This window comes from Ambystoma mexicanum, chromosome 3p, assembly GCF_040938575.1.
Source record: "Ambystoma mexicanum isolate Mex_15411 chromosome 3p, UKY_AmexF1_1, whole genome shotgun sequence".
NCBI classification, from domain to species: domain Eukaryota; kingdom Metazoa; phylum Chordata; class Amphibia; order Caudata; family Ambystomatidae; genus Ambystoma; species Ambystoma mexicanum.
The window spans coordinates 418,685,483-418,699,081 of record NC_090925.1 but is presented as its reverse complement, the minus strand read 5'-3'; the positions used below and the strand labels follow the sequence as shown (position 1 = coordinate 418,699,081).

General features: G+C 46.5%; 1 protein-coding gene across 2 annotated transcripts in view; it reads left to right on the top strand.

Moving 5' to 3' along the window:
* The window catches only part of RAE1 (ribonucleic acid export 1), a 340,130-nt gene that overhangs the window by 308,551 nt on the left and 17,980 nt on the right, over positions 1 to 13,599 (top strand). For both annotated transcript variants that reach the window (XM_069651101.1, XM_069651100.1), the window contains exon 11: positions 13,378 to 13,572. In XM_069651101.1, coding sequence (XP_069507202.1) covers positions 13,378 to 13,572 — 195 coding nt within the window. The remainder of the gene's footprint in view (positions 1 to 13,377; positions 13,573 to 13,599) is intronic.

Below are 13,599 nucleotides of genomic sequence, written 5' to 3'. Positions count from 1 at the left end.
TTTCAGAAGTTGAAGTATGATGTTGTGTTGTATTGTTTTTATCTTAAGATGAATTTTTAGGATTCTTTTTTTGCAAAGGTTCAATGGAGAATCAAACACAAATAAATAAAAATAATAAAAAAATATGGGGAGTCTGAACCCGATAGCGTCCCGCAAGACACGCTCTCGGCGGTGTAGTCCTCGCCCAGGCGGGCAGATTCCCGGGATAACAGACCCAGATGTGGATCCCCCAAGCAGTCCAGTGCAGTCCCTGCCTCTGGTGATGTCAGCACTTTTCATGTTGATGGCCAAGGCTAGCCACGAGTTTGGCCCTACTCCGGAGTGTTTTTTTTTTATTCGATCCTACAGGAAAAAGGCGGAAGGCCATCTTCTCTATCCCCATCTTGGACCATGTTTGGCAGGAAGGGCTTCGCACGGTACGCCATCCTTTCACGGAGCCTGCGGTCAAGGACAACTTGGAGAAAAAGTTTAAGGTGCCGGAGTGTGCGCCGAAATGCCTCACGTCACAGACCACGCCAGAGTCGGTGGTGTCGGCGGCTGCCAGTAGGAAGGCGCATAGCCAGCCTAAGTGTGCGACTCCCCCGGACAATGAGGGCCGTAAGCTGGATGCTTTTGGCAAGAAGGTGCTGACGACGGTGAAGGCAGCCAACTCGGCCGTTATGGTGTGCTATGACAGGAAAATGTGGCACAGGTTGGCACCGCTGCTGGACCATCTGCCTGAGCAGCAGTGTAAGGAGGTGATGCTTCTGTTTCTTGAGGGGGAGGAAGCCTCCAAACATAGCATTAATATTGCAGTGGACCTGGCGGAGTCAGGTTTTAAAAAGATAAATAATGGGGTCATCTTCCAGCGGCAAGCATGGTTGCGATGTACTGATTCTAGCCCTGAAGTGCAGCATAAAGTGGTGGACGTGCCCTGCGAAGGGGAGCAGCTATTTGGGGAGAAGATTGACGAGGCTTTGAAGAATTTGAAGGATACGGATACAGCGAGGTCCCTGGCAACGGTACAGGGTGGGCGTTCGTTTCGTCCCTTTCGCTCATTTCGGGGAGCCTCAGGGAACACCAGATTTGTGGAATTGTGCGACAAAGGCTACAGTCGCTCTGGCTATTCCTCTCGGGGGTTTCGTCGATCTTACCGGTCAGCTCAGCGAGCCAAAGACTATCAAAGTCAGCAGAGGTGTTCCGCCTCTGCCTCTACTAGAGGCCGCCTAGCGAAGCCTCAACAATGACTGCCACAAGGGCAGTCGTCTCGGAGAGAGGGTGGTGCAACATGTCAACGTGTGGCTTTTGATTACGATGGACACTGGAGGGTGTGCAGTATGGCCACTCGTTGGAATTCCGGCGTCCACCGCTCCCTATTCCACCTGTCAAGGTCTCGCTGCCGCATCTGCAGGTCTTGTGGTAGGAGGTGCACCTGATGCTGGAGAAAGGGGCTATAGAAAAGGTCCCGGCATCTGAAAGAGAACAAGGCACCTACGTGGCACCCCATTCTGGACCTAAGGCCACTAAACAAAGATGTGAAACGCCAAAAGTTCAGGATGTTAACGTTGCAGGATGTTATTCGGGCGGTGCAGCTTGGGGAGTTCCTGGCGGCCTTGGATCTAGAAGATGCTTATTTCCACATTCCAATGCACCCCAAACATTGCAAGTTTCTACGGTTTGTGGCTGGCGATGAGCATTACCAGCTTTGGGTGCTCCCCTTTGGCTTGAAGTCAGCTCCCAGGACATTCACCAAGTGCATGGCTCCGGTGGTGGCTTACCTCCGCAGGGAAGGTAATCATGTTTATCCGTACCTGGATGACTGGTTGGTCAGGGGGCGACTCCTCAGCGTGCGTCAGTCTCTCCGAGCTGCTATGATCCTGTTGTAGTGTCTGGGCTTTGCAGTGAACTTCGCCAAATCTTGTCTGACGCCCTCCAGGGACTTGGTTTTTCTGGGTGCTCATTTTCATACGCATCTCAATCTGGTGAAGCCATCTGTGGAAAGGATAGGGAAGCTGTCGTCCATGGCAAGTTCCTGGGTGCCGGGGATGTCGGTCACGGTCCTGGGGGTACATGTCTCTTCTAAGCTCCATGGCTTCTTGCATCCCACTCATTCCGAACTGTCAGCTGTTCATGCGGCCTGTACAGGAGTTCCTCGCTTCAAGGTAGTCACAGGTTCTAGGTTCCTGGTCCGACAAGATTCTCATCTCCCGGGCACTGGCCGACGCCTTGCAATGTTGGATTTGCTCTGGTAACATTGTACAGGTTATGCCCCTGGTGGAGCCAGATTTTCAGTATACAATCATAACGACGCCTCCAAGGTGGGTTGGGGAGCTCACCTCGACAAGTTTCAGGTCCAAGGCCAATGGTCCCTAAAGCAGGCTTTGTTGCACATCATTGTTGTGGAGTTGAGGGCTGTGCACTGGGCACCAAAGTCTTTTTTTTTTTTTGCCCCTCATTCAGGGCTCTGTGGTCCGGGTTCTGACAGACAACACCACCACTGTTTTTCTCCGCAAACAAGGGGGCACGCATTCACAGCCCCTGTCCAAGGAGACTCAGGCGGTCTGGCACTGGGCCATAGAGCACAAGTTTCAACTGGTGGTTTACCATTTGCTGGGGGTTCAGAACGAGCAGGAGGATGCTCTCAGAAGAAGCTCATTTCAGATGCACAAATGGCGACTGAAGGATGGCCAGGTGGTGAGGATATTCAGGAAATGGGGGACTCCCCTGCTGAACTTATTTGGCAACCCAGAAAACAGGCAGTGCAGTCTCTACGCCAGCAGGGTGGTTCATCTGCACTCAAGAGGGGACGCATTGTCATTCCTGTGGACGGGCCTGTTTGCATACGCGTTTCCTCTGATCCGGAAAACAGTCCAGATGGTGCGCAATGGTCCGTGCAAGGTGATCCTGGTAGCCCTGTTCTGGCATCAACAGAAATGGTTCTCGGACCTTCTTCACCTAGCAGTGAACGGCCCTCTTCATCTGGGGTCAGAGACGGATCTTCTGTTTCAGAAAGAAGGAAAGGTGTGGCATCAAAGCTCCCTCAGCCTTGCAACGTGGCTCCTGACCACGCTGAATTTGGCACCTAGGCATTCCACAGGACTGTCGTCGTATCTTGGCGGCCACAAGGGCACCGTTGCCCATTCTGTGTTACAGCCGAAAGTGGAAAAGGTTCTGTGCCTGGTGCGCGCGGCAGCCGAACGTGCAGCCATTGCAGGTTTCACCTCCACAACTCCTGCCTTATTTTCTGCTGTTGGCAAAGGGGTTGTGGGGTTGTCCTCGATCAAGGTCCATTTGGCTGTCTTCAGGTTCACAATGCAGTGCAACTCTACACCGCTGTCCTCAAAGGACTTTTCAGGATCCCCCCACCCCCAAAAGAACTTCTCTCCGGTCTGGAGTCTCAACTTAATACTCTCAGCCCTCATGAAACCACTGTTTGAACCCATGTCCACGGTGGCAGTGAAGTTTCTCCCGTGGAATGTGGCTTTTCTGGTGGCCATCATGTCTGCCAGGAAGGTTTCCAAACTTCAGGCTCTGGAGATCGATCCGCCTTATCTACGTTTCATGAGGGACAAGGTCCTCCTGTCTACGAATCCTCACTTGATTTCGAAGATTCCCTCGGAGTTTCATAAGAATGCTACGTTGACCTTGCCCGCCTTCCTTCCGAAGGCATCCACTCCGGCTGAGAAAGCGCTACATTCCCTGGATGTCAACAGGGCCTTGAAGTTTTACCTGGACAGGACTCAATCCTTCAGAACGTCCAGACAGCCATTTGTGGCTGTTGGCTCCTCCAACAAAGGGAAGCAGATTTCGAAGCAGGACCTTTCCCATTGAGTGTCTACGATTTCCTTTTGCCACGACAAGGCCGGCAAGCATCTGCAGTCAGTCGACTCCCAGGGCCCATTCTATGAGGTCCACGGCATCATCAGCGGTGCTGTGGGCCGGCATACCGCTCAAGAACATTTGCCAAGCGCCAACATGGGCGGTGCCACATACCTTCACCAGACACTACTGTCTGGGTCATCCCCATGCGGAGGATGTGCAGGTGGGCTGTGCGGTCCGTCAACCCCTGTTCCAATAAGGTAAGTCCCCGGAGCTTCCGAGGGTTGGTTTTGCTAATGTTTTCGGCCTTTATAACTGAAAATGTATGCTTGTCTATTGTTCTGGATTGCCTGAGGCATGGGTCTTGTTTGCCTGTTATGCACCTCCAGGTTATCTTACTGCTATGTAGTCTATTCACAGCATGTGAATCCATGAAAGATCCAATGCTCGAAAAGGGAGACGTTTCTTACCTGTAACTCCATTTCCCCAGCGTTGGTATCTTTAATGGATTCACATGCGCCCTCCGGCCATCCCCCTTCAGGCAAACATAACTTCGAGTTCCTCCATTTTGGTGAGGTTAAAATCTGAAGGGAAGCCGCAGGGGCGGGGTTATTTATGCTGGACGTCCTATTGGTGCAGCCTAAAGCACCCATAAAGACGTCGATTGGACACTCTTAAGTGTTGATGTTTTCAATAGGAAAACTGCTATATTAAAGTTACTGAGGTTTCCCAGCCTGACGGGAGGTATTCACAGCATAAAAATAATTTGCCATTTATATAGCGCTACGAACCCTCAGGTATCTGAGCGCTGCTTATTATTACCCACGGTGTGTGGTGCTCATTTATCGACTTTGGAAGGATGAAAGGCTGAGTTTGGCCCTGCCGGGATTCGAACCTGCGTTAGCAGGCTCTGCAGGGATGTCAAAGCAAGCGCTCTACTCGCTGTGCCACTTGCATGTGAATCCATGAAAGATACCAACGCTGGAGAAATGTAGTTACAGGTAAGAAACTACTCCCTTCTCCCCTGCTACGTGACACTGAGTCTGGGACCTGCACCCATGTGAGAAACCAAAGTTTAAAGTGACGAAGACTAAGAGGTTAGAAAGAGACCGTCCATTAGTATACACTGGTTTAGCAGGCGAGTGAACCGAGCCATTTTGCAAATCTGGGACCCTCACCCATATGATATTACGTATTGGTAGTGTAGTGTGCTGAGTTGGCAGGATAAACAGATCTGTGAAACAAGGAAACAGTTCCTTTTGAATTATCCAGTGACATTTTACCTGAGAGTGAAAAGGGGTTCAACCCTAAAGGAACAGAAATAAGATAAAAAAATAAGACTGGGGGGGACTGGGAGAAGGAGCGCATTTAGGATCCTACGCTTGGTAGCGCAGTGTGCCAAGCTGGTAAAATAAGGAACTGTGAAGCTAAGAAATAGTTCCTTGTGAGTTACCGAGTGAAAATAACTCTAGCATTGGAATCTTGTATTTTGGAACATTGTTTTGCATCACTTTATTGCCAGAGAGACTGGGAACTTTGCTATTGGTTAAAGACACACAGAACACTTTTTATTTTGAGAAGAGATCATCCTTGCACAGTTGCATCAGACTAATAGTGCTAGGGACAGAGGTAGTGTTATGGACAGAGGTAGGGTTTGGGACACGACAGTGACAGACTTTTTAGTTTCAGACTTCCTGACAATTTCACTTTTCTTTGGGTTAGGGAAACCCCATCTTGGCTTTAGGGAGAGAGGCATTTTTTCCAACCCACTTTTAATTAATAAAAGTCTATACCCAAAAACATGCCACGAATTGTGTCTGTGCCTTCTTCTGTGCCCTTATACTTGAAAACATTCTAGAAAGATAAGAGCACCCAGTAATATCACACCCTTGAAGAGCATGAAGGCCTTGTAATGCCAGAACCTTTGTAGGCCTTAAGCAGGAGCACCCATATTTGAGATCTATAAATCTTCTATTCCAATTCCTGTGACACACATGCTGTCAGATGGGAACAACAGTGACCACCACAGTTAAGCAAGATTGTATGCAGTACCCTTTAAGTGCACTACAACAACCCAGACCTCCTGGCAATAGGGGACCCAACCTTTGCTATAAGTCTGAATTACACCGGTTGGTATTGTGGCTGAGCAGCCAGGCTTATCTCAAGTGGGGTCAATGTGAGCAGTAATGTTGTGACACAGTTTCACAGTAGCAGTTATTCAAATAAACACTTATACTCAAGGTTTCTTGATAAAACAATTATTAATTTCACAGTAGGTTATATAAGCCTTCTTCAGAAGGGAGCAACACATGTAACAATTAAAATACACTTCAGAACACACTCTTAGTTTCTCTAAATCAGATGATACCCTTTGGGGATGGCACACAGACACTTTGTGCGGTATTGTACAAAATTACAGAGGGCAAAAAGTCTGAAGCCCAAAAGTCTGACCCCTATTTGTTTTTATATATAGGAATCAAAGGTTAACAAATAATTGATGAACTGGTAAGTACTTTTGAAACCTTCCAATGTTCAGTAAATTAACCCTTTCCTGGGGAAAAGATAAAGTACAAGGTAAAGAAGAGTCACTCAGGGAGCCAGGACAGCCAATGTTAATTGCACAATGTCTAGGGGAGCTGTATATCTTCTTTGCAGTTAGGTCAAAAGTCTTGCACAATGTTTTTAGAAATGTTTTTTGAAAATGGAACACTTGAAAGCTGGGAGGCTTGTGAGGGGCCAAGCTTATAGCCACTATGCAAGGTAACCAGGACGGGTCTCAACTGAGAGCAAGCAAGGCTACAGAACAAGAGGTAAGTTCTCTTAGACTTTACAGTACCTCTGGTAAAAAGAAATGTTTCCAGCTGGCTTCTGTTCCTGTACAGCTCTGCAGATCCTGTTGTTCCTGAGTCTCAGTCGTGGGGACAAGAGGGAGGACATCTGTGGACTCCTGCTGTGCGATGGGAAGGTCAGCGGCTGCAATGGGCAAAGTTGGATTCAGCGGTCCTTCTGTGTTTAAGCTCCTTGCGTCTGACAGCAAATAGCAACACTGCGGTTCTCTTATACCACTCTGCACTTTCCTCGCATCTGGGGTCCAAGACTCTGTTGAGGTAGCTCAGGCTTGGTCAGTCCTGCTTCAGGGAAGTCCAGAGGATCTTTCTGGCGCTTGGATCCGACTTAAAACCAATGCACACAATCTGGTGTTCCTCTCCCTGGCACTTTGCTTCCAGCAGCAGCAGCAGAAGTACAGCCAGCTCAGAGAGGATGTCCAGACAGGCTTACTTTGGAGTTTATTGGTCCATCCAACTCAAGGGGAAAAGTCGTCTCTGCAGGGCTTCTCTAGTCGAGGTGAATTCGTAGCTTCAGCACAGCAGCAGGGCTTCACTGGGCAAATCAACGGTCCAGGACTTGCAGCAGGCGTCTCTTCCAAGTTCTTCACATTCCTTCGTCCAGTGCCTTGCCTTTTTATGCAGGTTTCTCCATTAATTCCAGCCTAGTTGTCAATCACACAGCATGGTGGCTGTCCTTGCCGGAAAGCCAGCCGGCCAATTGCCTTTGGGTGCATTCCTGTAACCTAAGGGGATTAAGCACAGGGAGTTTCGGGCACCTCCCTCACTTTCTGCCCCTGCCAGACATACTGGAGCCAGAGGCGGTCTTCACTCGTGAATCCCGTCAAAGACAAAACCAACAAAGGGACCAAACCTGGTTTGGCCCGCAGAGTAAATTTCAAGAAGGACCTTTCCAACAAGAAATGGTGAAAAAAGAAGACTGGGGCCATTTTGACAAAATAAGCACCCATGGGTGCTTTACTGCAGCTGCGAATGCTGCCCGCCATAAAAATACACAATGGTAGTAAGAAGTAAACCACTGTCACCAGCCATTAATTGTAGAAAGGGTAATATAAAAATGTTACATGAGGAGACCACTAGGGGGCCCGGACCGTGATGGCCATGTGAGACTGCTGCTCCTGCCAGGCACCGTTGTGCTGGAGCTTGCTTCCCCATCACCCCCCCCCCCCCCAAACCCTCTCATAGTCCAGAGGGGGGGGCATCATCCTGGTCCCTTAATTCCAGGAGAATCTACGTGAAACGGGACGATGCAGAGGCCGCCGCGACTGTTCGGCCAGGCGCAAACCGGATTCACCCGTGGTCACAAGAGGGAGCCAGACGCCCCCCCAGGCCTTTGAGGAGTGATCGAGGAGGAATCCCGGGTGATCGAGGAGCCGTCCTCCTTTTAGTGAATGTTTGCTAAATGACTGTGTAATAAATTAAGTGTTTTACCAAGAAACCTTGAGTGTAAGTGTCTATTTGAATACTTGTAATTGTAGACCCATGTGTAACCTCAATACAAGCTCGCATTCCCTCTTGAGATAAGCCTGGCTGCTCAGCTCGCTACCAAAAACTGTGTGGTACAGACCACACAGGTATACCAAAGGTTGGTTTTGCTTACACCTGTAGTCCTAGTTGTGTGTAGTGGTCCCAAAGGGTACTGCATACAAACTTTGCCTAACATGAAATTGTTACATGCAAAACTAGACAAAGGGGATAATAAGTAACCCCTCCAGCACCCTATGGTAAGATAGTGTGTACTGGGTCTAGAAAGTTACAAAATGTAAGTAAAGTCAATTTCACTTTACTGCTCTTGGCAACAGTAGTTTCACCAAGAGAAGGTATTTAAACCTTTGGGAAATCCAAGAGACTTCCCTGTGCCACTGCACTGAAGGTGCTGTCTGACGCAATGTAAAGATGATACCTATGGAGTTAGTCAGACTCCAAAGTCAAAAGAAACAGTCCACATCGCAGTAGAAATACATGAGAGGATGGGAAAAAGGGCTCACTCTCAGGTTAGAAATATAAAAAAAATAAATTCCAGCAGAAGAGCTGGGGGGGTCTCTAAGGTGCAAGGGAATTAGCACTTTTCTGAGAATTCTCCCTAACAGTAAGGGTTATGGAATGATACTGCCATGTGGGCGTTACATTTGTTATGTTATGAATGTGGCAGGTTGGAAGGGCGGGGTGGATTAGTCAGGAGGGAATGGGTTAAAGGCTAGGATACCATCTGTTTGTCTGTTAAGCAAACTAATACATCTCTTTTTACTTGATGATCACCAGAAAAGAGAGTTCCCCCTCCCGAAGTGACTCTACGGGGCATCATTCTTCGGCGTAGAAGAGTCCTCTTTCCAGGTCAAGGGGCTCCTCAGAGGATTAGATTCTGACACATCAAGTGCCGTTTCCCACACAATCCCCTTCTGCTGAACAATGGGAGGAGTTTCCGATGGAAATATGAAACCTTTTTATGAAGACCTCGGCACCAGTGGCATTCTCAGGACTCGCCATGTTTGGCCTCTCTGGAACGTGACTGCATGCCCAAGGTCTTGGCTCTATCTTACAAGGCACAGACTCAATGCTGTGCTGATCTGCCTTTAGGTGTCGAGCACTCTGTGCCTAACCCTTTTACCCCAGCACAATCAGTGTCCCTTCCTCCACTTAGAATAAAAGCACCCGGGTGCATTTACTTATTGCCAACTGCACTTCAAATGTTGTAGTGTTTTCCTATCATTAAGGTGCCTGTTCACTGCTTCAAAAGTAAAATAGCCATATTTGGCTATTCTGTAGATTAATGTGCCCCCTTTAAGTACATTAGAAGTCACTGTGGTGTTCTGTTCCTGCACAAACAAGTTAACCTCCAGCCTTATGTTTTATATGGTACATAACTAACTGATGACTTTAAATATCCAAAAGTTCACAGTGTTGGGTATATGTTCACCACTCCCTTTTGCAAGATACTAAATGTATTGTGAATATGTTCTTTTAATCATATCAGTCACCATTATTACACAATACATAACCTTATCTTGCCCAGAAAAACCCTCCTTTCATAGAAAATGCAATCCAAATAACCATGCTTCCCTTATCAAGGGTGGACTCATGAATGCTAGTACCTTACCAGCCCATGCCCTAGATATTGCAGACATCATAACCTCCAATGACCTTGACTTTCTTGCAATCACTGAGACCTGGCTCCATAGGCAGCAGGGCCGTCTCTATCCCTAGCCGTACCTGAGAACTACTCAATCCTCCGTCAAGCTAGACATTCTAACCTTACTAAAGGCAGAGGCATCGCATTCATAGCCAAAACAACCTTAGGAATCAGACTCATGCCCAGCAACCTGATCAAGTCAGCTGAACTAATATCCATTAATCTACCTATCTCAGCATCCCACACTATTACTATTCATCTTTTCAATAGACCACCAGGGCCCTCCCTCCACATTCGAAGAGGACATCACTCTTATCCTTACCACCAACATTAAGCCAGGATCCCAAATTATTTTACTGGGTGATCTTAACCTGGGTTTCCAAGACCCTAAAGATCATTAGGCACTAAACATTGCCAATTCGATCTCCGAACTAGGCTTCAATCACCACATCATGGAGCCAACGCATGACAAAGGAAGGACGTTAGATTGGCTGGTCGACATCAATTGCGACATTAATATACTTGCCAACACACCATGTGCCTCGACAGACAATCTTATCACATTCACCATGAAGGAAACAAATCAGCCCAACCAGCAAAACATAGCCCTTGCTTTATGCACAAGAAACAACTGCAACATAACAGCAGAGAAACTACTTCCACTGTTGCAGCCCATTCTCACTGCCCCCTGACCCCCTCCTCCTGCATACTCTGATCCTACTGTCATGGTAGACATTTACAATCACACACTACTCAAGGCCATCAATCAACACATTAGCTCTATTAAAACCACGCAAAGCTAAACCCAGAGACCACCTTTACTCGTGATTCACTCCTCACCTCAGGTCCCTACGCAAAATCAAAAAGAAATGCAAAAGCCATATGGAAGAGCCTCCCTACAGTCACTTACAAAAACAACTTTATACTGGCTTCCCTCAATGATAAAGAGACTATCCTACAGGCATAAAAAAGACACTTGGAACAATCGCATCATAAATGCCAAATCTAGCACGAAAGAACTCCAACATTCTCAAAGAGCTTGAAACACCCACCTCACCACCTATTCACAAAAGATGCTACCTGGTGTGCTAACATCCTGAAAGCCTTATTAGGAAAAATCACAATGCTTCAAGAGAAAATTGAAGCTAATAAACTAAGCCTGTCACCAGACAACGCCCAGCCGACTTCACCAATGCCCCCTCCCATGTCCAATCATAACACATTCAACTTCTCCCTCCTTTCAATCAAAGAAGTCGAGGATTTAATCTCTAAATTAAAACCCTCGAAATGCCAGGGTGACATTTGCCCTGCCCCAGTCATCAGAGGCAGCCAATGACCTGGCGCCATTCATCACTTTCTTCATCGACGCCTCTTTTGAAACGAGCACAATCCCGAACAACCTAAAATACGCCTGGGTCCTCGCACTTATTAAAAAAGAAAAAAAAAACATTTTCCCCCAATATCCCCAAGAACTATAGACCCATCACCACAGTGCCATTTCTTCTGAAAATCTTGGACAGAGCAGCCTACCTGCAGATCCAAGAACACCTAGAAGCAAACGACCTCCTTGGATTTAGGCACTCCGGTTTCAGACCTAAACATGGGGCGGAAACGCCGCTGATCGACCTTACGACCCAAATTGAAAACCTCAACGACAAAGGCAAACTAGCCCTCCTTCTACTATTAGATTCGTCAGCTGCATTTGACTTAGTAAACCACGAGGTCCTCTGCAACCACCCCTCCTCAGCAGCACACTTCTCAGACAAAGCTAATAGTTGGATCCAATCATTCTTCAACAATAGAACAATGAGGGTTTTCGCACCCTTGGCCTCAGCACAATCAGCACCAGTCATATGTTGAGTCCCCCAAGGATCGTGTGTCTCCCCCACGTTTTATAATGTGTTCACAAAAACACTGTTTGGTGATCTTGACTATTTGGGTGTCACCTACACTAATTATGCCGATGACACCCAAATACTCATCCCTCTCACTGGTGTCTATGCTACTGACTCTAAAGCATTGAATGACATTTACAGCATCATCCAAGCCTGGTGTGCAAAGCATGGACTTTGTCTGAAAGATGACAAGACAAAATTACTCCTCTTGGGCCCACCATCCAAACTCAATAATTTTGACGATCAGTTCAACTCCTTTAACATTGATGGTAACAACATCCAATTTCTCAAAGGCTGTAAAAACTTTAGGCATTTACATTGACTCAATGCTGAACCTATCTAGACAAACGAATGTGATAGCTTCCTCAACGGCCTACACATGTAAGTTAATCACAGCTTGCAGACCATTTCTCACGACTTCCAACAGCATAACTCTAGCCAGAGCACTAGTCTTATATAAGCTAGACTACTGAAATGCGCTCTATGTTGGAACCAACCAACAAAACCTGAAAAAGATGCAAGTAGTACAAAACAATGCCATCAGATCAGCACTAAACATTACCAGGTCAGATCACATCTCTGCATCAAGACGGAACCTGAGCTGGCTATCGATCAAACAAAGAATTTCCCTCCAAACCATATCCTTGACACATGTGTCTCGCTAACAAAGCACCCAGATACCTTACCAACCACATTTCTAGAAACATTTCAGATCGCCCTATTTAATTTTTATTTTTTAGTTATTGTTTCACATTTGTTAAGCGTGCAACAGCCCGGGGGCATCGTGGCGCTAGTTACAGACATTCTTTTTGTTTCATAGTTACAGAACATATTCTTGAATACAGTTAGTTACAGATCATATTCTTGGTTACAGTTGTGTTGACATTTGCAGAAGAGATGGAGTGGAGTTAGCCCTACCACAGCTGTACAGTATTATTGTCTCAAGATCCCGCGTTTCAAACTGCAGGAGGTAGTAACTTCCCAGTACGAGCAGCAAAGTTGTGGAACTCCCTTCCCTTAACACTAAGATCCAAACCATTGGCTCTCGACACAAGAGAATTAATAACCTGACGACTGTTTTTTCCTATATTCTGCACTGAACTGAATCTGATTCACTTCACCTACCTGTATTTACCCATGTAACCCGCATTCATGTAACCTCGTGTAACCCGCATTCATGTAGCCTTGTGTAAATCAATGTATGTATTGCTGTAACCTCTCATTCTATATAACCTCTTGTAATTTATTGTAACATGTAACCAATCCTTATGCAAGTTAATGCACCCAGATTCCTCAGGGCTTGGTGCGCTCGATAAATGAACAAAATACAAATTGTATCCAAGCATTCATTGTGAACTTCACTCAGACAACTCTCTTTGATGATGATTTTATCATCACTGTGTGGCAACGTGTATGTTGTAATCTTCTTTTTTATTGCAAGAAAGATGCCTTCTGAGTCAGGAGTTTAAACATTGCTCTGTTGGTATGCACATAAACATACATACTGCATGAACATCACATTCACAACAAATATACATCCTTTTAACATGGGAATATAATATCAGCATCAAATTCATTTTTTTATCTGATACATCCTTTTTGTTTCTGCTTTGATAATATGCTTATTTTCAAATTGCCTATTTCAGTAACATCTATTTACTACACCTGTTTCTAATCTACCATTGATTTGTTTTGCTTGCTTGCCCAGGTGAATGGCATAGCGTTTCATCCAGTCCATGGCACTCTAGCAACCGTCGGTTCTGATGGAAGGTTCAGCTTTTGGGATAAAGATGCCCGGACAAAACTGAAAACATCGGAGCAGTTAGATCAACCAATATCTGCTTGTGCTTTCAATAACAATGGAAACATATTTGCATATGCATCCAGCTATGATTGGTCCAAGGTAAGATAAAACAATACTCTCACCAAC